The 20,059-nt window shown below is 50.0% G+C and overlaps 1 protein-coding gene across 3 annotated transcripts in view; it reads left to right on the forward strand.

Annotated features, from left to right (window-relative positions):
- The window catches only part of RBM6 (RNA binding motif protein 6), a 58,749-nt gene extending 39,773 nt beyond the window's left edge, over positions 1–18,976 (forward strand). The window contains exons 7-23 of one of the 3 annotated variants that reach the window (XM_040590040.1): positions 2,502–2,576; positions 4,231–4,291; positions 5,395–5,463; positions 6,596–6,847; positions 7,357–7,517; positions 8,246–8,349; positions 8,824–8,866; positions 9,466–9,526; positions 10,446–10,537; positions 11,221–11,373; positions 12,408–12,497; positions 13,283–13,372; positions 14,005–14,274; positions 14,853–14,927; positions 15,521–15,618; positions 16,870–16,981; positions 18,699–18,976. In XM_040590040.1, coding sequence (XP_040445974.1) covers positions 2,502–2,576; positions 4,231–4,291; positions 5,395–5,463; positions 6,596–6,847; positions 7,357–7,517; positions 8,246–8,349; positions 8,824–8,866; positions 9,466–9,526; positions 10,446–10,537; positions 11,221–11,373; positions 12,408–12,497; positions 13,283–13,372; positions 14,005–14,274; positions 14,853–14,927; positions 15,521–15,618; positions 16,870–16,981; positions 18,699–18,824 — 1,932 coding nt within the window. In that variant the 3' untranslated portion in view covers positions 18,825–18,976. The remainder of the gene's footprint in view (positions 1–2,501; positions 2,577–4,230; positions 4,292–5,394; positions 5,464–6,595; positions 6,848–7,356; positions 7,518–8,245; positions 8,350–8,823; positions 8,867–9,465; positions 9,527–10,445; positions 10,538–11,220; positions 11,374–12,407; positions 12,498–13,282; positions 13,373–14,004; positions 14,275–14,852; positions 14,928–15,520; positions 15,619–16,869; positions 16,982–18,698) is intronic. The other 2 variants (XM_040590041.1, XM_040590042.1) reach the window with 2 other exon arrangements.
- Positions 18,977–20,059: the final 1,083 nt, after the last annotated feature.

Genomic DNA, 20,059 nt, shown 5'->3' on the forward strand with positions numbered 1-20,059 from the left:
CACAAAGATCCGCTCAACTGAAAGTGGTAAAATGAAAAATAGAGTATTATCCAATACATACTGCAGAGAAAAGGAAGAAGATGCAGATGAAAAAGGATAAGCTGTGACAGGGACTAGAGGAAATAAAGGCTGTAAAAATATTTGGAATGGAATCTGGTAACAAAATGGGGGAATGAGGACTTTAAAGTCACTGGATCCTGATAATGTGTGTCCTAAATGAAGGGCTCATTTTGGAGTGTTAAATGGTGATAGCAACCTTGAAAATTACTTTATCAAGAAGAAATCAGTAAGAGGGAGCTTGTTGAAAAAATGAGCAGGCAATCAGCAGGGTGTTAAGGAAATTAGGGAGTAATTATGCAAGTGACACTTTTGCAGTCACTGAGAACTGAATTTGCAGTAGAGACCAGCACCACATGCACTTCAAAAACATTTTCCATAAGACCAAAAATAATCTTAAGACTTTCTGGCAAGTTTTATCCTCAACGGCTGGTAGAAGGATGAAGCTGTATGATGGATTGCCCTACCGGCGGAAGTGTCCTCCAATATAGTTGTCCTTGTTTCCCAAGCTTGTAGGCAGGGCTGCAACTGTCTGCTGAGGATCTGCTATTTCTGAAGATTTTCTTGGGCTCGTGGCTGCAGCTCTGCTTGTGAGGATGTGCACCCTGCCTTCTCTCCCTGCCTATGCTCGGTGGGTCCTGAGGCAGACACGGGCATTATTTCTGGCCTGCTCTCCTGATGCTGCCAGTCCCTTGAGTGTGTGATGTGATGGGTGCCCTGCCTGGGAGAGGGAACGTGTCCATCTCAGAGGGACCAACAGTCCCAGTGGGACAGCCTTGATTTCCACTTACTGTCTTTCTCACTTGTGTTTCCTCACGTGCCTTAAAGAAGGTGCAAACCTTCTTTTAAACATGTAAAGTAGGCAATACTCCGTGCTGTGCATAGACCCCAAGGAGACTCCTTGTATCTGAGGTTGCAGCACTGTGCTCTGGGTGCACTCACCAGCCCTCAACAAGGTCTAGGAACGGCTCAGCTTTCTGTGAGGCAAAGGCACAGCCATGCTGGAAGGCAGTGCTGGAACACCTGGGCAGCAGGAAGGAAACCCCTGAAGTGTTCAGTGCCTGTGGGCCTGGTGGGAGAGGATGGCCTTGGCCCGTAAAAGGCCGGCTGTGGAGAGGGGAGGTGGTGGAACCCGACCTTGCAGGGCAGTGCCTTTGGTCTCAGACTTTGCTGCATTTTTTCTTAGGGATTAAAGGATTGTTGTTGTACTGCCGCTGAGTGATTCCCTGCCATGAACTCTTCCCTCCTACTTTACATATACATGTTCCCTAGCATCTCACTCACATTCTGCACAACGATTTATGCATGGGTGTATTGTAATTTCTGAATAGTAAGTCTGGGAACTTGTTTTCTCATGTTCATGGTTTGCTCTGGGAGCTCTTGCGTGACTAGGCTACTGGGTCAGAGTACCTGGGAAGCTTCTGACTCACCAGAGGTCCCCAAAATAGCTTGGGGCTGTAAACAGCTCTCTGAGATCTGTGTGTACCATCCAGCAACGGGCCAGAAGAGCAGCTGCTCTCCTGGGGCTTGGGAGACCTGGAACTGACCCTCGTTATTGACACCAAGTCTCATATTGTGGTGTTGGGAAATAGAGACTGTGTGGTCTGGCGGTGCCTCCAGTGACATGACATGTCGCACGGGTCCATGCATTTGTGGCTCAGCCTGCATCCTGCATGCGCAGGCATGGTCTGTTGTCCACGGCAGATGAGAGCCAGCAGGAATCCTGGCTGCTCACTGCTTTTATGGGCTGCTCCAGGCAGGAGCTGGGGGACTTGCACGTATGACTTCATTTCACCCTTAAATCATCTGCATTTCAGCAAAGCTTGTGGAGTTGGGCTCCTGACATCTCTCCAAAGTGTCACGTGTGGAGCTGAAAGCAGTGTGTCTTTGTAGGCAGTGGAGCTCCTCTGCCACTGCTGCACAGGTGCTCGGGGCCAGCACGTGCTGGCATGCTTCTCTGAAGGAAAGACAGGGGTTTGTGAGTGACGTGAAGACTAACCCAAGCATGAAAATTCTCTCACCTCAGTGGCATTTTTCCTTGTATTCCGCCTCAAGTAGCTGCCATGAGGCCAGCTGGTGGTGACTGGTGTGAAGGAGGCTGTCCAGCTGCCCCTTTCCAGCACGTGGACAAAAGCAGGTTAAAGCATTTCCCTCCTGTGCTCTGGTTACTCTGTCTCTCCTCTTCCTGGGAGGTGGCAAAACCTCTTCTGCCATGTTCCTCTGGAGCTAACACACAGCTTTCTAGCCCCATGCTAGAGCAGAGCACAGGCAGTTTCCCTTCCACTTCCATGGCAAAGCTCCAGCTAACTGAACTGGGGGACTTTCTCCCCCCTTCACCCTGTTTCACTTGCGAAACCTTTAGGAACCAGAGCTTTAACCCCTTTCTTTGCCTCTGAGTAGTCTGCATGTGCTGGGCACATTCATTTACCCCCTTGTCTCAACAGGGAACTCTTTCGATTGGTGGCAAAGAAGTGACCCTTGAGTACACTCCGTGCCCAGAGTTTTGGCGCTGCAAACGTGTAAGTATGCGATCCGAGCTGTGTTGTGCTTCCCCTGCTGGCTCTCATGGCAGTGGCAGCAGAGGAGTGTTAGATATTTGCTCAGTGGCTTAATACCTGTCCTGAAGCTCTTGCCTCTTCTAAACTTCTGTGGTTTTTCGTAGCACCTATGAGTGGTGCAGGTAGCCAGTGTTCTACGCACAGACCAGTTTCATCCCTATGCAGTGGTTCCCTTTTAATACGTGGGGAAAATAGCATGTGGATCCTTCCTCCTTAAAACGCAACACGAGTCAGTGATTCTGCCAACCCGAATGGAACAGGCTTTCCCTCTGGTCCATGTGTGTAACCACAAGGGTCTCCATTGTCCCAGTAATCAGAACTTTCACTGGCGTAACAGTGCAAACCACTCCTCTGTCTCACACAGGAACCTGTGATCTAGATTTGAATGTAGTAAGTGCAGCAGGGAAGGAAACATGGAAGTGAGTCCCAAGTCCAGGCAGCAGTTAGTACAGGCTGGAAGTGGCCCATTTCTGGGGAGGCACCGTTGCCCAAAGGTTGGTTTTGTTCCCGTGCCCTTCTCGCAGTTCTCCCAGAGCAGGTGCTTTTGGCTGGGGAGGACTGCAGGGAGCAAAGGGCAGGGTTGTTGCCTGCATTCCCACTGACTGCAGACCAGGAGGTTGCAGTAGGGTAGGAAGGGGTCAGTTCTAGTTAGACTCCCAGCTTGACCATTGGATCACACTGGGCTACAAAGACCCTCATCCAGGCTAATCGGATGCACTCCAGCTGCCAGCAGAGCCATTGCTTGGCACCTTGTCTGTGCTTGTAACGCTCCAGAGATCAAGTAGAGACAAGTTTCAGGCAGTGGTTTCACAACAGCTCTCAGTGCAATGAGAAGTAGCTGGAGTGTGTGTCCCTGCTGTTGCTGTGGGTAAGCATGGCCTGAAAGAGCTTCCTTGTGCCCCAGAGCATTTGCAGGCCTTCAGTTAGAGGGGAAAAAAATGCTGTGAAAGAGAAACAATGCATTTACAAAGAGCTTGAAGAGGAAGTTAGGAATGCTGTGTTCGGAGAGAGCTGTGAAGACAGGGCACTTGGCTCTTTCCACAGTGGTTCGGGGTGGGATAACCATCCAAGCCTGTACAGCTCTACCTCTTGGTTAGTAGACACCTCTTCACTACTCTCCCTGTGCAGCAGATTGTATCAGTATCTACAGTTTAGCTCAGATAGGGACTTTGTCACTGCTGTAGCAGTGAGTTGAGATCAGACACTACAAATGTAACTTTGGATCCTTTGAAACAACGTCATGGCTAGCAGTATGGTGGCTAGCAGTATGGTACCTAGCATGTAGCTTTTCCGTCCAGTGTCACTTGAGAAGGGGAAGGGTCCCATCTCAGGGGCTAGTGAACCGCCTCCATGGTGTGAACAAATCTGTGCTCAGAAGTTGTGTGTAAGTCCTGTTCCCAAGGGAACTCCAGTTGTGAGCCATATGAGCATTTCCCTTCCATTCCAGCCAGGTCTCCTGCTGCCATTACCCATCCTGTCCCTCAAACTCTCACTGTAGCTTTTCCATGGCTGTTACTTGCTTTCTGAGAGCGCTGCAGAGTCTGGCATTCTGAAGCAGGTTGTACCCACCGCCTTCAAAACATGACTTCCTCATGCTGTCCATCTTCCATTGCAGTGTAAGGTGTGTACTGTGGGCTACAGATCTTCCTGCTCCTATTGCAAGCTCCCAAGAGATGGTGAGTATGTCTGGTCCCCTGTGCTTGGTCAATTAAAAGTTTCATCTGCCCTGACAAGTAAGTTTCTTTTCTGACTTCCCTGTGGCATCCGTCTTGGCGGACTAGCTGAGCACTGTGTGGAGGATGTAGGAGGATGATTAGTTTTGCTTCATTTAGACCCTTCTCCCTCTACACGCTAAAGATGTTACATGCAGATATGTTGCTACCAGCTTGTCTGTTCTCGTGAGGCGAGGTGGAGAGGTGTCTTCCTGCACATAGCCTTTCCATCCCATTGCTGTGGCAGTGTCCTTCCCCCGCAGTTATAGGTTGTGTGTCCTCCAGGACTGTGAGCTGGTACTGCTGGCCATAGGTGAGATGGCTTCCCCTCAACCTACCTTCCCTGGGAGATGCAGCGTATGTTTTTAGTGCTTTTCTTCTGAGGCTCTCAGATTAAAGGTGAATACAGGATTTGAATGGCTGAACTCACCTTGCTGACTGTAAAAAGTGCATGGAAAGGAGTTCTGCTCCTCCAAGAGCTTCTCCTCACCCCACTAGCCCTTCTGCTTTTTGGGATGGGAGGGCATGAGAGCCAAAACATGCTCCCTTGAGGAAGTGATTTCTTTGGGACAAGCAGGTATTCCAGGCACTTTATAACCTTTGACTCTGTATCTTTGAGCAACTTCTAATGTTTTGCATTTCTTACCTGCATACCCCAGGCAGAAGGGCATTAAAAGAACTGCTGATACAGAACTCTATTTTCTGAAGTACTGTCCCCATGGTTGTGCTTTTCTTGCACTGTGGCTCCTCCATCAGCATTATGAGGGCAAAATTCATGTAGCTGGCCCAACACAACTATGGGTTGTTAATAAAACTGCTGAGGAGCAAATTAAACAGAGCCTTTAAGATGCTGTGAAGACAGATTATGGTGCACACTTCTTACTCATCTGCTTTTGTTGATTGTGAAAACGTGTAATAAGGTAGCCTCTCTATGACAGTCCTTTAGTTGCTGAGTGAAACAAAACAACTCTCTAGGCATATACAGTCATTACTGCAGTTTTGCGTGAGTTTTTGCGTGCTCTGTGACTGATAGTCTTGAAAAGGACTTTTATATGTCTCTCTTACAGGGAGCAGAGCAGGCCCAGAGTCCAGAGGTGGTTCTGAGGGGGAGGATGCATCAGCTGAGCAAGAATTCAGTAAGAGAATTGCTTTCCCCATCCCTGGGGTTGCGCTCATGTCTGTGTGATTTCATGGGCAGTTTTCGCAGCTGTATGTGCAGGCTGGTTTCCTATGCAAATTTTACATGAGGTTCTGCTCATGGAGCGTAGCCAAAACTCTGCGTGCTGCAAGCTGCAGACAAATTAGGACCGGCCTGTCCAACACGAACTGTGCTGACAGCCAGACAAGTCAGTGTGCAGCTTTCTCAATGTTTGCATGCAAAATTGTCATGTGTTCTGCCATGCTGCCCACTGCCCAAGCAGAAAGAGAGTGGGGAGGTGCTCTAGGGAACATTAAAGAGAAGCTTCACTGTGCCAAGTTTTGCACTCTCATTTCTTCTCTGTGGGAAGAGGCTTTGGGAGCAGGTGCAGGGCTGGTAAAGTCTGACTTTGCAGCCCTGCAGCTTTGGCTTCCCTTTCCAACAGCTTTAGAAGCTCAGGTAGGGATATCTTTTGAAGTAAAGCCGGATGCTTCAGAGGCCTTCAAGCACAGAAACTTGATGGGGTTTTATCTTCTCTGTATTGCATGGGTGGGCTGAGGGGCAGGGTTTTTCCACATAGTATCTTACTCATCTGCGGTAAGTAGGCACCTAATAAAATCAGTGATTGTATTATGATGCATTTCACTCAGTGATCCTAGAGGTCTGAACCCAGTTTTCCTCTAGCATAGAGATAAGGTGACAGTTGCTCGTTGATCTTACTCAGTTATATGAGTGTTCAAGAATACATCAGGCGTAGTAAGGGTTTCACTGCCATGTATTGTCCTGGGCGTGGGAGGAACATATCCAAACCCATCCCTGATGCATGTTTGCCCAGAGAAGAGCCAATCCTAAAAGAAGGCCAAAAAGCCTCTTGTCTCTGACAGCAGAGGTCAAGTAAAGGAGCCCAACACGAGACAAGGCAATGAAAGGATGAGCAGTATCTAGCTTGTCCTTTACACACCTTGTTTCTGCAGAGCATTGACAGGGCATATACAAAAGGCATAGCCTTTATAAGAGATTTATAAGGCATTAGCCTTTATAAGGAGTACTGCTGCAGTGGCCAGAAAATAAGAGAAGAATACATGCTGAAACACTCTATGTGGAACTGGTCCATTTCTCCTCTCTAATAGCAGAGACAAAGCTTGAAAAACCTGAGCAAGAGTTACCAGGACAACCAGGATCTCCAAAGCAGCCTCTCCAGCCCTCGGTTCCTGCTCCACAGCAGGAGTGTCAGCCCCAGGAACAGGAGCCAAGGAAGAGAGATGAAGGTAGAGAGCGGCGGCCCTCACAAGAGAAGAGAAGGGATGTGGATCGGCCCCAGGAGCTGCCCTCTCAGAGAGAAGCAGAGGAAGCCACACCACAGGATGGTGGAGGAAGCAGAAGTGAGTGGTACAGGGCCCAGTTTTGGGTTCCTCTTGCTTGCACTCCATGAGGCCATCTGCAGAAAGGGCAGCATTTCACTAAAATATCTATGTTGTGCAAATCCATGGCATCAAGTAATTGTGGGCTGTCCAGCCGCAAAGGCACTGGCAAATTGCCTTTAGGAAAATTAATTCAGGGCAAGCTGGCTTCAGGATGGTGCCATTAACTTAGCACAGCAGCAGAAGTCTCTTTGTCCAGAAGTTACTCTGGGATGAGTTCCTCTGAGGAGAGGTCTGCTTTCTGCTCTCTTTTCTGGGAAGGAAGGGTCAGCAGTTGGTGGTGGTATACTCTGAGCACCTTGCGAAGTGAAGAAAAAAAAAGCAGCGGCTTCCAGACTCAACTGCAAGAAGCCATGGGGTTGCTTTGAGTGGATTTAGTTTTACCTGTGCTGTCACAATAAGCTTAGACCTGAATTATCTTTTTTTACTATTTTTTATTTCCTGGTCACATCCCTCATTGTGCTTCACAGCAATTATGCTGAAGCGTATTACTCGATTCACCCCACCAGAAGTGATTGTGGGGCTCCTAGCCCCATACGTGCGTCTCTCCACATCCAGTGTGCGCATCATGAAGAACAAGGCTGGACGGATGGGGCAGACCTATGGCTTCATTGAACTGGATTCACATGCTGTAAGTAGTTTCCTGCTTTCACATGCTCCCCCTGTTGGTATCTATAGTCGTAAAAGTAGAGAAACTACAGCTGTACTTGTGAGGCAGCTGTCCTCGAGTGAGTCCTGTCTTCTGCTTGTCTGGCTAGTTACAGGGAATATCTGATAGAGCTGTTGCTCTCTGGCTTTAGGAGCCAACGATTATCTCTTGTTACAAGCTGTGATGCTGAGTGAGTTTCTTGCTTCAGTAAGTTTCTTTGCAGACCCCCCTAAACTTGAACACCTCTTGCACAGATGCTTTGTTTGCAGGGAACTTGAATTCAATGGTTTCTGTCTGCAGAAGGCAAGAATCTTAATTAACAGATAGTCCCATGTTGGAAGGTTCACATTTTCTGGTTCTGAGTGACTCCCAGACTCCATAACTGTGCTTTGGCAATGGTCCAGAGGGTGCTCAAATAACTCTTTGGGGCAACAGCAGGCACGGTGCTGCATTGTCTAGCAGCCATAGAACATACAGTCCCTAGCTAGCTGCTGAGAACAGTCATAGGACAAGCAGAGAACCTAACAATGTATTTATCCTTTTCGTTGCATCCTAAATACTTTTCACTAATATTTAGACAAAAGTGTTGTGTTTCCCATCCTCCTATGGTCATCATGTAAGCACAAAGCCTTCCTGTCAGGCAGACTGGGTTTGGGAAACAGGCTTATGTTTCCTTCTCATGGATGTGAAATTCTCCTTTCCTTTTACAGGAGGCACTGAGATTACTTAAGATACTGCAGAATCTGGATCCCCCTATCTGCATTGACGGACGTACAGTGGAAGTGAACCTTGCTACAGGGAGGAGAAGGTATAGGTAGATGAAACAGTAGAGTTGTCCTCTGTGTGATGTGCTGTGACACTAGAGCTGTGTTTTCAGGCTGGGTACTTAAAGGTTGGCACGTGAATTAGCACAGATGTTCCTACAATCTAAAAAAGGTGTTGGAGAGGTGAAGCATCAGAGCTAGAAGAAGCTTCAGTGACTGAGCAGTATGGGATTAATCATCATATTGCGTGGCTGCTTCTTTTTTTTGTTGTCCAGCCATCAAATCCCATTATGAGGGAATTAATGAGTTCAGCTTTTTAAAAAGCAGTTGGAGAGATTAATCTTTGCAGACATAGCAGAGAGCGTGGTCATAACTCTTGTGGAGACAGTGATCTACAAAGTCTCTTTACTGGGGTGGACACAATTCAACAAAGATCGTCTTTCTGCCTTTATGTACTCACTTTGAATATGCTGAGGGTAATGTGAAGCCACATTGACATCAACCTGCAACCTTTATCTCAACAGGAATGACTATGGGGAGCACGGTGACAATTCCTACTATGGCCCGGTAGGTCTGCACAGCTTCCCTGCAGGCTGTGGGAAAGGGAGGGAGTGCTGGGGGTTATAGGCCTGACTTTGTGAGGCTCTTTCCCTTTGGGCTGCTGGAAGTTCAGCGTGTTTGAAGATGGGTTGACAATGCTCACGTGTGCTCTTCGGTGCTGCTCTGCCCCTAGCACTGTGTTTATAACGCGCACAGAAGCATAAGTCAGAGTGTGGCGCTGCCTGGGGGAGTTCTGGGCTGGATTACTCCGTACCATGCTTTTACAGAGTGACTTAATTGATGACTGAGCTCAGTTCCCAGAGTGAATGTCTCTTCTCTAGTGCTTGTTACTAGACTACAGGGCTCTTTCCGGAGTGAATGGGCTGGAGGCTTCGATATGGATTGCGACAAGCACCTCGTTTAAAGATTCACGGAGGCTACAGAGGTCTTGTGCTTTGCAACACTGTCCATTGCTCTGTAGACGAAAAGTTGTATGTGCTTGTGCTCTATTTAGCATAGCTAAGCGAGCTGTTTTCCTGAACTTTAGGCCCGTGAGAGGGAGGAGAAGAAGCAATATGATGTTTGTCAAAGAGTCTCTGATCTGTTTGTGGTGTTTGCTTTTCCAGGGCAGAAGGGGCATGAGAGACAGGAGGGGCGGCGAATCACAGAGACGCACCAGAGCACAGTGTAAGTTAAGCTCCTACCGTGGAGAGGTTTCTTCCTTAAAAGGGCACTGACATGCAGAAATCAGCCCCAAAATATTTTTAAAGGCTAAGAGTAGGTTTGTTTGCTACACCCACTTCTGAGTTTCTTTGCCAACTTTGTTTAGTCATATTTTCCTATCTGATGATGTGTTTCTCACTGCTCTTACTGTGCAAAACTACAGGCAGATAAAGGAAACTTGCTGTGTGCTTTCCCTTGTTGTGGTAAACTGATGGGATAAAATCAGCCTGACAATTACTAGATGAGACAGGAGAAAATACACTTTATGCAGCAGTGCCAGTAGCTGGAATAATGCTCTGGATTGTTTTACTAGATGTAGTGTCGCTGAGCTCTGTCTTTGGAAATGAGGAGCATTCCTGCATTATGGGCCTGCCCTGAAGGCCTTTGGCTGTTCCTGTAAAAACGGTTTGTGGTCGGGAGCTTTCATGCACCCGTGGGCAGAAGGGATGTGGGGAGTGTCATCACTTTAAACAGGAGACTGTTTGAAAGAGCACAGATCCTCCTTGTTAACAGGGGTGGGTGGACACAGAGCCTGGTACTCATTAGCCCTTCCTTAGGGAAATTACTGAATTTCGTGTCTTTGTGCCATCAAGTGTTGTGGTCTAGTGATGTCAGCACAGCCCCTGTAAGTGTGTTTTGATGTGGAAGTTTTGGGGGAGTCCTAAAACAGAAGAATTGTGAAAACCTATCTCCCTTCTTACTCCTTAAAGAAAAAAAGATGTAGGTCAAGTGATGTGAGGATACTCATACCTCTCTTGCCAGGAAAGAAAAATGCTTCTTTCCCACTCTTGATCCTTTCACCGTTTACTCATGCTTTTGTCTTTGTAAAAGGCAAGCTCTGCCTTTGGAAGTTTGTGGTGTTAACTCTTGTCTCTCTGTTCAGCTCCATCAGATGTGTCCACATACATTTATGATCCTGAAACTGGGAATTACTATGATCCTATAGCTGGGACATATTATGACCCCAGGACTCAGGTGAGTGTATGGGAAGAAAACTTTACACACAGCACATTCTTGCAAACTGCCCTTCTCTGGGGGAGATTTTTTTAGCTGGATCCTGAGGATGGACTAACATAGGACAGTACAGAGGTGGCCTTGTTTCTCTTACTCAGTCCTCTGCCTCCGACCTGTATAAAAGGGATACATGTTCCAAAATATCAGCTTAATGAGAGACTAGGAACCCATTAGTTGTGTGTTGAACCAGCTACTGTTCTTTGGCTTCTGAAGCCCTGCCTGTGGAGGGTTTTTGGTCTCTTCATCGAGTAAACTTATGGGCAGAGCATCTTTGCTAGATTTTACTGAAGTCATGTGATATGTGGCTGTATTAAAAGATGTGGTCTCTCTGCTCCCTGACTCCAGCCCACAATAGTTACAAGGATGCCAAAAAAGAGCCATCAGCAGAGGTTCTCTGGGACTATCACCTTGTTTTTGTGATACTGGAAGTGTCCGTGTTCTGAGTGAGCAGGGTGGTGCTCTGATGACCTGGCTGTAGTAGACTGTCTTCTGCCCCATCAGAGTTCTGAAGCCGTTGCCCTCAGCTGTCTGAGGCTCTGCAGTCCCTTCTTACTGTGCTGGCCTCCCCGGCCCAGTAAGGACAATAAGCCAAATAAGAAGATTTGCAGGGGTTTGGCTGAGTCTGTTCCAAATGCCTCTTTCAGAGGGAAGTCACGATAGACCGAGAAGCCTGCTCGTCACCTACAGAAAGCAGAAGGCGGCGGCATGGGAGCCAGGAACGGACAAATGAAAGGAAGGACCCACACAACAGGGACAACAGGGACAAAAAGGAGAAAGGGAAAAGTACTTCTGCTAAGGTAAATCCCTCCAGGCATCGGAATGATCAGAGATCTGAGGCCAGGATGCTGAGGTAAGAGAGGTTAGAAAGTAGCAATTTATAGAGACGTCAAAAAGGGAGGGACAGCAAGAGAAAACAATGAAATACATGGGGTCAGCAGCATGCCAGGAACATGGGGTTGTTCAGCCAGGTGGGACTAAGTTCCTGAGATTTTTCTCTTGTGACGTTGTCAGGGCTTCTCATCCCTTCCTTATGGTAAAGGATTCAGAAACATCTAGGTAACTGAGGCATGCATTTCACTCACACTGCTGAAAGCACCCAGCTATTGTGACAGAGCCAACAAAAAAGTAGCAGAGATGTTTAAACATACCAAGTTAGATAAGAACTGGAGATCTCTCCTGTAACTGCAGTTCCTGCCCCCTCCAAATATCACAGACAGGCAGGAAGATGAGGCAGGTGGTGCAGATGGACTGCAAAGGTGAACTGAGATCAAATGCAGATACATCCTGTACAGCCCCAGTCCTGGGGCAGTGCCCTTCAGTGCTGCTCCCAGTGAGCAAACACTGTATCCCCAGTGTGAGGAGCAGCTGGTTGGGAGTAGCTGCCAATAGTGATGCTTGAGCATGGGTGTTTGGGCACAGCCCAGTGCTGTGGTACCGACTGGGCTCGAGGAATGCCAGGAGAGTTGGTAGAAGTGATTTAGACACGAGAGCAGAAACTTTGCTTTCCTCCTTGCCTGTTGGTCTGGCTATGCTCTGTGGCATGGCCAGTCCTGGGCAGCTGGAACCTGAGGGGTGTAATTGTCCCCGAGGCTGGCAGCAAGCCAGCCATGGAGTCTCATCTGGTATGGAGCATGCCTGCTTTCAAGGGCACTGACCTAGGAGAAACATGGTCTTCTCTGAATGGAGGGTGAGAGCATCTCCAGTGAAAATCCTGTAATTTTTCCCAGCTACCTGTTTTCCATGGATGCTCAGAAGTGGCTTCCTGGCTGCTGTGTGCACTCTCTGACCCCTGTGATGCTGATGGCCTAATGTCTAATCTTGGGTTTTTCAGAATGAGCCTGGAGAGGAGAGGTTCTTTGCAGAAGATGTCTTCAAAAAGCCATTGCCTCCCTCTATGAAAAAGGACGAGAGTGCAGGCCTGGTACGATGTTGCGTAGCACTTGTCTTCCTCAGTCAAGTAGCTAATGAACGGCCAAATCAGAGCGTGTCCAGGGCTTCAGTCCTGTGTAAAGCATGTAGATATGAAGCATCACTGCAGCCTAGTCTTTGTGCTGCTGGGCGTACAAGTGAGCGTCACAGGCCCATCCTGTTGCAGTGCTGGGTGACTACAGTCTCTGGTGTTCTCTGTCCAATATAAGGAAGATCCTGACAACACCACTGTGCTGGTTGAGCCTGGCCATGTGTTGTGCTACAGACACGGCAGAGAAAACTGCTGTTGTCCTTTCTCCTCCCTAGCTGTAGTACTTGTGCTTTGTCTCATCTCTCACAGGCAAGCAGGACTGTAACTCTTCCTGGAGTGGCGAGTTTCTCTGCTCCTATGCTGGCTGGCTGTGGGGGTGGCTTTGCATCTGGTCTCCACATCCTTTGTGCACACACGGGGATGTCCAGATGTGACCTGGGCCTGCCCCAGCTCCCTCGCTGGTTTGAGGCACAGCTGGGGCCACTGTTCGCATCACAGTCCAGCAGAGAGTGAGAGTGGGCAGGCCGGGGCAGCATGGTCAGCTGCTGCAGCTGTCCCTGAAACCAAGGGCATAGCTCCAGGAGAACTATGGATTCCCCAGAATGGGAATGTCTTCCACCAAAAGTACCACCTCATTTCTGCCAACTGCCTGGTGTCCTTGGAAGCCTGTTTAGATGGGTGCTTAGCTGTTGCGCACACTGAGTCTGTGCTATGGCGCTCTTAACACGTGATGTTGACTGTTTCAGAATGAGACTGGAGAGGAGAAGTTTTCTGCAGAAGATGTCTTTAAAAAGCCATTGCCTCCCTCTGTGAAAAAGGATGAGAGTGCAGCCCTGGTAAGTGGCTCCATAGGACTGGGGTTTTTGCCTTGTTTGAGCCTGGGTACAGGACTCGAGAGGCTCACCAAAGCCTGGCTGTGACCCTGAGTGACAGGTGCCAGTTTCCCATGCCAGGGGGGGGAACATTGGAGATGGAATGGCAAAGGTAGTTTGTTTTATAACTCTGAGCCTGTTTGTGGGGCTTATTTAATAATATTTGGGGAAATTTAATACCAGCATTTAAGCAGGGTCTCCTCACTCAAGCAGTCCTCAGGTAGAAGACTCTTCCTGGACTGAGGAAGGCCAGACCTTACTGATCTCCATTGCTAGAGGAAGTGACTGACAGCAGCTCTCTGCCAAATAGCTGCTGCTTTGGTCAGCTGCTTCTGCTTAGGTGTGTGGCAGGTTGGGAAAGCCCAGCACCAATGTACAGCCTGTCCAGAGGACAGAAGGGCTTCTACCTCTGGTGTGTAAATGCTGGCCAGCTGGTTTCTTTCTCTTCCCTGCCTGTGCTGCTGGGATGCTGCTCTCTGGCTCTTGGGCTAGAATGGAGACAGAAGTCATGGGGAGATTGGTTGGGGAAGCAGAGCCCCTCACGGCGGGCAGGCTTGATGCTACAAATTGTCACACTTTTCTGCCACATCCCTCAGCCCAAGGTGGTGAACCCCCTGATAGGACTTCTGGGAGAGTATGGAGGAGACAGCGACAATGAAGAGGAGGAGGAAGAAGAGGAGCAGTCACAGGCTCAGTGGCTGCCACCTCCCCACCCACCAGCACAACGCGAGGAGCAGCTGAGGAAGGCCAAGGCCAGCGATGACAAGCTGACCGACTGGAACAAGCTGGCCTGCTTGCTGTGCAGGAGGCAGTTTCCCAACAAGGAAGTTCTCATCAAGCACCAGCAGCTTTCCAACCTGCACAAGGTATGAGGGAGCTGGTGGCCAGGAGGCTGTGCGCGCTGCAAGCTGCCTTTGGCTCAACAGCTTTGTGATGTGCAGAGGAAAATGCAACGGTTGGGTGGGAAGAGCTGTGCTGGATTTGACACAGTAGCGGGCAAAGTTCCCATCAAAGCTCTGTTCAAAGCATTGTGTGAGCTGCTTGTTCCTGCCACGGGAGTGCTATAACATCAAGGTGTGACTTTTTAAGCTGCAGCGCGATAGCTAAAGCTTGGGGAGAGTGGGGTGCTGGCACACATGAGTGTGACAGCAGTAAGAACTTAGCACATGCCTCCCCATGTTCTGTGCTGCCTTTGAGCCCTTGCTTCTAGGAGGGCCAAATTGCATGCGTGTTAAAGTAGGACTGGTTGCCTTCCTTACTGTGGGGAGGAAGGGCCGCTGGCCTCTGTGGGGGAGCAGGTAGTCTGGTCTGCAGGAGAAGCTGCTGCACCTGGTATAGCGGAGGTGCGAGAGCATGCTGCTTTACCTGTACTGCATACAGATGGAGCAAATGACTGACAGCTTGTATCCTCTGCTGACACTGGCTTCTGTTTTCCTCCTTCCAGCAAAACCTGGAGATACATATGAAGATCAAACGATCTGAACAGGAGCTGGCGTATTTAGAGAAAAGAGAGCGTGAGGTGGGTCTGCAGTGGCGGGCAAGCTTCTGTTGGTGGGTTTGCACTAGAAGTATGTTGGTCCCAGGCAGATTCTCCATTTACGCACCTGTGTCTGCAGCCTGAGCATCAAACGCCTCCCAAAGAGTCAGACTGAACTGCAGGCACACCGCATTTGGACCGGTAGATAGTGCTGTGACTTCTAAGAGCAGGTCTTCCTCCTCCCAGAGGGGCCTGAGTGTGGTTCTGTTGTCCTGTGAGCCAGTGTTGGGCTCTGGGATAAGTGGGACGGAAATTTTAATCTAAAACTGAGGCAGTGTGTGAGCTGCTGCTGCCTGGCCTGGAATGAGAGAGCTGTAACTCTCCATTGTTCAGAAGGTAGCAGGGCTGCTCCTGGTGCCATAGCTGGAAGGCGGCAACCACAGGTCTGGGTCAGCCCAACAGATGCCATCAGGACAGAACAAGTGGATTGTGGGTCCCAGAAGCATTCAGTGTTTGTGGGTCCCCAAGACAGATTTCCAGCCAGCTGAGGATGAGACCTGGCTGCAGAGCAGTCGTCTTTGGAGTGTTGAACCCTTCGTAGCTCTTGCGCTTACTTTGTCCTTTGTGTTATGAAGGGGAGACATAAAGACAAAGGAAATGACCGGAGAGAGAGATTCCAGCAGGTGGATTCACCAGAGAGGAAACGGCTCAGATACGACCGGGACTCAGAGAGGTAATGGCTGCTCTCAGTTAGATCTCTCCGGGGCTGCTGATGCTGGGATGGTGTGTGTGCTGCTGGCCTGCCGAGGCCAGGCATCGGCTGGGGGGTAGGTCTGCAAGAGTAACAGCCAGACAGACTGTAATTCTTGTGGGTAGAGTTCCCTGAAGTATTGAGCCTGTTGTGCTGCAGGACATCTCGGAGAGGGCAGAAAGCCAGGGGTGGAAATGAGGGTTTGGGGGAAAGCAGAGACAAGCTGCCTGGTGCTGGAGGAGTGAGGTGAGGGGACTGAGTGTGCCTGGCCAGGTGCAGGGAGCAGAACGCAGCCTATTCCCATCCACCTCATCGTTAAGGCACTTGCTGTCCTGTCTTGGCATTTAGCCATTGAAAGAAAGAGCAAAGCTGTGTTTCATCTGTTCCACTGACTCAGAGGAACGCTAGGAGCTGTTTCCACCACATTCAGAGTAGGTGGAGGAAGAAAGTGCATGCTGTGCAGAGCTCTTGAAAGGTCTACCTGCTGTGAGCTCGCATGTTCCAGTGGGCTGAGGAACTGCTAGGCGTGTGTTGAAGACAAAACTGGTTATGTGCCTGTTTCCTTCTGGTACAGCACCTCAGAAGGAGACCTTTCCTCTGTGTCTTGCAGTTTAAAAATCCACATCTTCTCTTCCCTCTTGTCCTGGAATAGCTGTGGATAAACCAAAGCAGTTTGCGTGCAGTGTCAGCAGCAGCCAGAAAACAGAACTTGCCTGAAGGAAGCTATTTTTGTGCCGAGTGATTTTCAAAACGATGGGTTTTGTTTAATGGTCTTGGATGAGTAATGACCAGGTGGGAGAAGGGGTGTCCAAATCAACGCTACACCTGTTGAGCTCAGTGACCACAGCACTGGGAGAAAAGAAAGATCTAACAGAGCAGCAGGGATTAGACTTCACTTTCTTGCTATTGCTAAAACTTGGATTAAGAAATGCAAGCACAGAACGCCCCTGGCTTGCTTGTACTGTAAATATTTTGGAGCCTGAGCTCGTTTCCTGTGCCCTGGTGTATTTTCGTCTGAGGTGGGACAAGAAGTTGTGCAGTCAAAGGTGTCTGAGCCCTGCACACAGAATCCACCATGCTGGTTTCCTTGGACGCTGTGCTTCTTGCAAGCAACTTGGGTATCCCTCAGGAGAGGCTGGAGTGTTGATAACGGTGCTGTTAGCAGAGCTAAAAATCCCTGGCATGTGTTCAAAACATTGTAAGACTGGACAATTGATTCTGCGTCTTTTGCAGTGACTATGACCCAAGGATCGACAGTAACAACAAAGGGAACCGAATGTTTCAGTCCACGGGGTGGAAGAAAGGCTTTGGCCACAACCAGCAGGGCACAACATCACCAATGGAGGTGAGTCTTCCTTTCAAAACATATCCCTGTCCTGCAGCTGGTAATTCTGCCAAGACAGCTGGAGGGAGATCCCAGATGGAACAAGAGTCAGGGTGCAAGACTCCACTACCACTCGATGGAATAACGTGTGTGCACCGATTAACTGTGCAGGCTGGGAGGGGCTGCAAGTATGTTGGCAGTAGAAAGAGGTTAGAATTGATATGGATCTGGAGGTGTTGAAAATAGAGTAACAGTGAGCAGGGAGGGTGTGAACATCTGATTAATGGCTGCTTGAAGCCAGGTACCCAGGCTGGGGTTTGAGCCGGTCAGCAGCTCAGTGCTCTGTAGCCACATGAGCTGGGGGAGAAGGTGAAGCTCCTCTGGGGAGATGCGAGCAAAGCCAAAGGCACGTGATACTGTTTGTCTGCTCTGCTTAGCGCTTGTGCGACTCTCACTGTGGTGCTGGACTCTGGCCTTAGGAAGGTGATACCAAAGTACATCCTCTGATGAGGAGCAGAGTCCCCATCAACACAGGGCCCCGGGGTGGGCAGGGCTGGGTAGATCCTCCCTCCTGGGGCAGGCTGGGCTCTCGCTGCAGAGGGTTTATCTGACAAGCGGCCTGGGGCAGGCACCGCTCTGCCTTGCCCAGGGGCACATGAGCAGCACCATGCCCTCGGGGTGCTGTCGCTTGCAGTGGCAGGTTTGTCACCTGGCTGCCTCCTGCCGTCAGCTTGCGGTCGAGTGTATCATTAAAAGGCAAGTACTTGAGGCTTGGTGACGTGTGTTTGCTTGAGCCCACACACACAAGGCAAGATTCCCTCTTCAGCACAGGCAGCAGGAACTGGCCCCAGCTGTTGCACATTGCTCAGGGAGAGTTTCCTGTGGCCATAAAATGAGGTTTGTCAGAGCCAGCTCCAGCGATGCGCTCTGGGAGGTCTGACCTCTGATCAGGGCTCCCTGGGTTGGATGGGGGAGCTGATTGCACAGCGCAGCCCTCGTACAATTCCTATAAAGGCCTCCCAAAAGACCCTTAGAGGTGTGCTTTCTTTTCACTTCCAAGTCATGCTGGGCGAAGCCATGTGCCCACTTCAGCCCCACAGGACTTTGATCTGTCGGCCAAATTTATGACATCTCTGGTATTCACACAAGTCAGACTTAAAAGTGAGAGAGACTTTCAGCCTCAGGCCTGCTCTCCTGGGCTAACTCTAGGCAGGTATTACTGAATAATTCAGATGCTGCCTGCAAAAGCCAGTCGTTAAAAACTGGTTGAAATTCAAAGTGAGCTACCAGAGCCCATGGGAACTCTTATTAGAGGAGAAAACAGCTGAGCTTGTGCAAATGCAGGCTACCTGCAAACAGCTCCCCGAGAGCCCAGCTCTGCTGGTAGTTCCCTTTGCTCCGTTGCGATCCTCGCTCGCACACGGCTGCCTCTCGTCTGCCAGCGCTGCCTGTTTTGGCTGCCCACTCCCACCCTGCCGTATGCTCACGTTGTTCTCCGCAGCCGAGCCCCGTGGGTTGATTCTCGCCGGGCATTTGCTGGCGGTGGTTTTGTGGCCCACAAAGGGCCAGTAGTTTCTCTCAAACAGCTTTTGGAGGAACACGGCACGCTTGCTGTTCCTGCTGTCCTGGATCCACATGGGAGCAGTAGGCTATCCTGAAGCAGCCGTGGGGAAGCTTTTTCTTTATGGGCAGCCAGTGAAGAGGAGAAATCACCAACATAAGCCGTATCCATTTTCAGGCAGAAAATCGGAAGAAGGGCCCTGGCCTGGGGGCCCAAGGGAAGCCCACCAAGAGGCAGTCCAACGAGACCTACCGCGACGCTGTCAGGAGAGTCATGTTTGCCCGCTATAAGGAACTTGAGTGAATGGTGGAGAAAATCCCAAGCCTGTCTCTCTCCGTCTATGTCTGTTTCTCTCTGTGTCCTGTTCTTTTGGGGGTTTGGTTGTTTTTGGGGTTTTTTTTTGAATTGTTACAGGTTTTGCTGCTAGAATTTTTTTAATAAAACTGAAAATTTGTCAGTGCTTGTCTCTTGCCTAAAATGCTATGTTTTAAAAGCAGGTGATGCTTTGGAAGATTCCCACTGTGTTTCGTTCTCTGCTCATGAGGTCCCTGGGCGTTGCAGGCGTGTCAGTGGGGCTGGGACAGGTTTGGTCACTCGGTGGCCCTGCCAGCAGTGCCGCTGTCCTGCAGTATGATCCCTGCCATCTCAGGAACAGAACAGATGCCCCTGGTGCGGTGTACTCATTGATCAGGATGTGAGCTGGGAGCCAGGGACAGCCCCAGGGCCTGGAAGGAATTCGGGAGCAGGAGTGATGTGTGTGTGTGGGGGGGTTCATCCTGGCTATTAGCAAGGACAACTCGGTTCAATTAGTAGCAAAAGCTTAATGGCTAAAGGGGTCTAACCAATGCTGGGTGTTATCTGAGCTTCCCAAGCAGGGCAGAGCCCTCCCCTTCCTCCGCCAAGAGCATGGGATCTGGTGGCAGTGGTGCTGGGGACCCTCATGGGGACATAGCCATCCTGGTCCGGGGTGGCAGGAGCTGTGTGCGTCAGAGGAAAAGCCATTTTGAGCAAGTGCTGCTCGTGCAGCCTGGGGAGCTGTGGAGGCAGCTCCTGCGGGGGTGTGTAACAGGCGGTTGGGCTGAATCTCGGTGAAGGGGTGTGTGTGAGCACAGCAGGGACCATGGGTGACAAAGCTGAGTGTGGCCTGTACGGATAAGGAAGATGATGGTGGTGGCCAGTGGGAGAGGATCTGGTGCCCGATGGGCCGAGCTGGGCGGCTGGCACCCACCGCTGCTTTCCTACTCGCCCAGGCAGAGAGCAGGTCTCGACATCACCTCCAGGTATCCCCAAGGGGGGAAACAGGAGCCGTGGAAGCTGCAGACAGCAGGACTTGGAGGTGAAGGGCCACCTGCAACCGCTGACAACTTCTAAAGGCACCAGAAGAAGTGTCCAAGCTGTGTTTCCTTGTCTCCAACACAAGCAGCCCTAGAGAAGTGGGGGGAAGTGGCTCACTGGCACCCTGGTCCTTGGTGCTGCACCGAGCAGAGGGGGAGGAGGGGACAACCGTTGCAGTGCTGGTGAGTACATGGCTGTGAGGG

Source organism: Falco naumanni, chromosome 4, assembly GCF_017639655.2.
Source record: "Falco naumanni isolate bFalNau1 chromosome 4, bFalNau1.pat, whole genome shotgun sequence".
Classification (NCBI taxonomy): Eukaryota; Metazoa; Chordata; class Aves; order Falconiformes; family Falconidae; genus Falco; species Falco naumanni.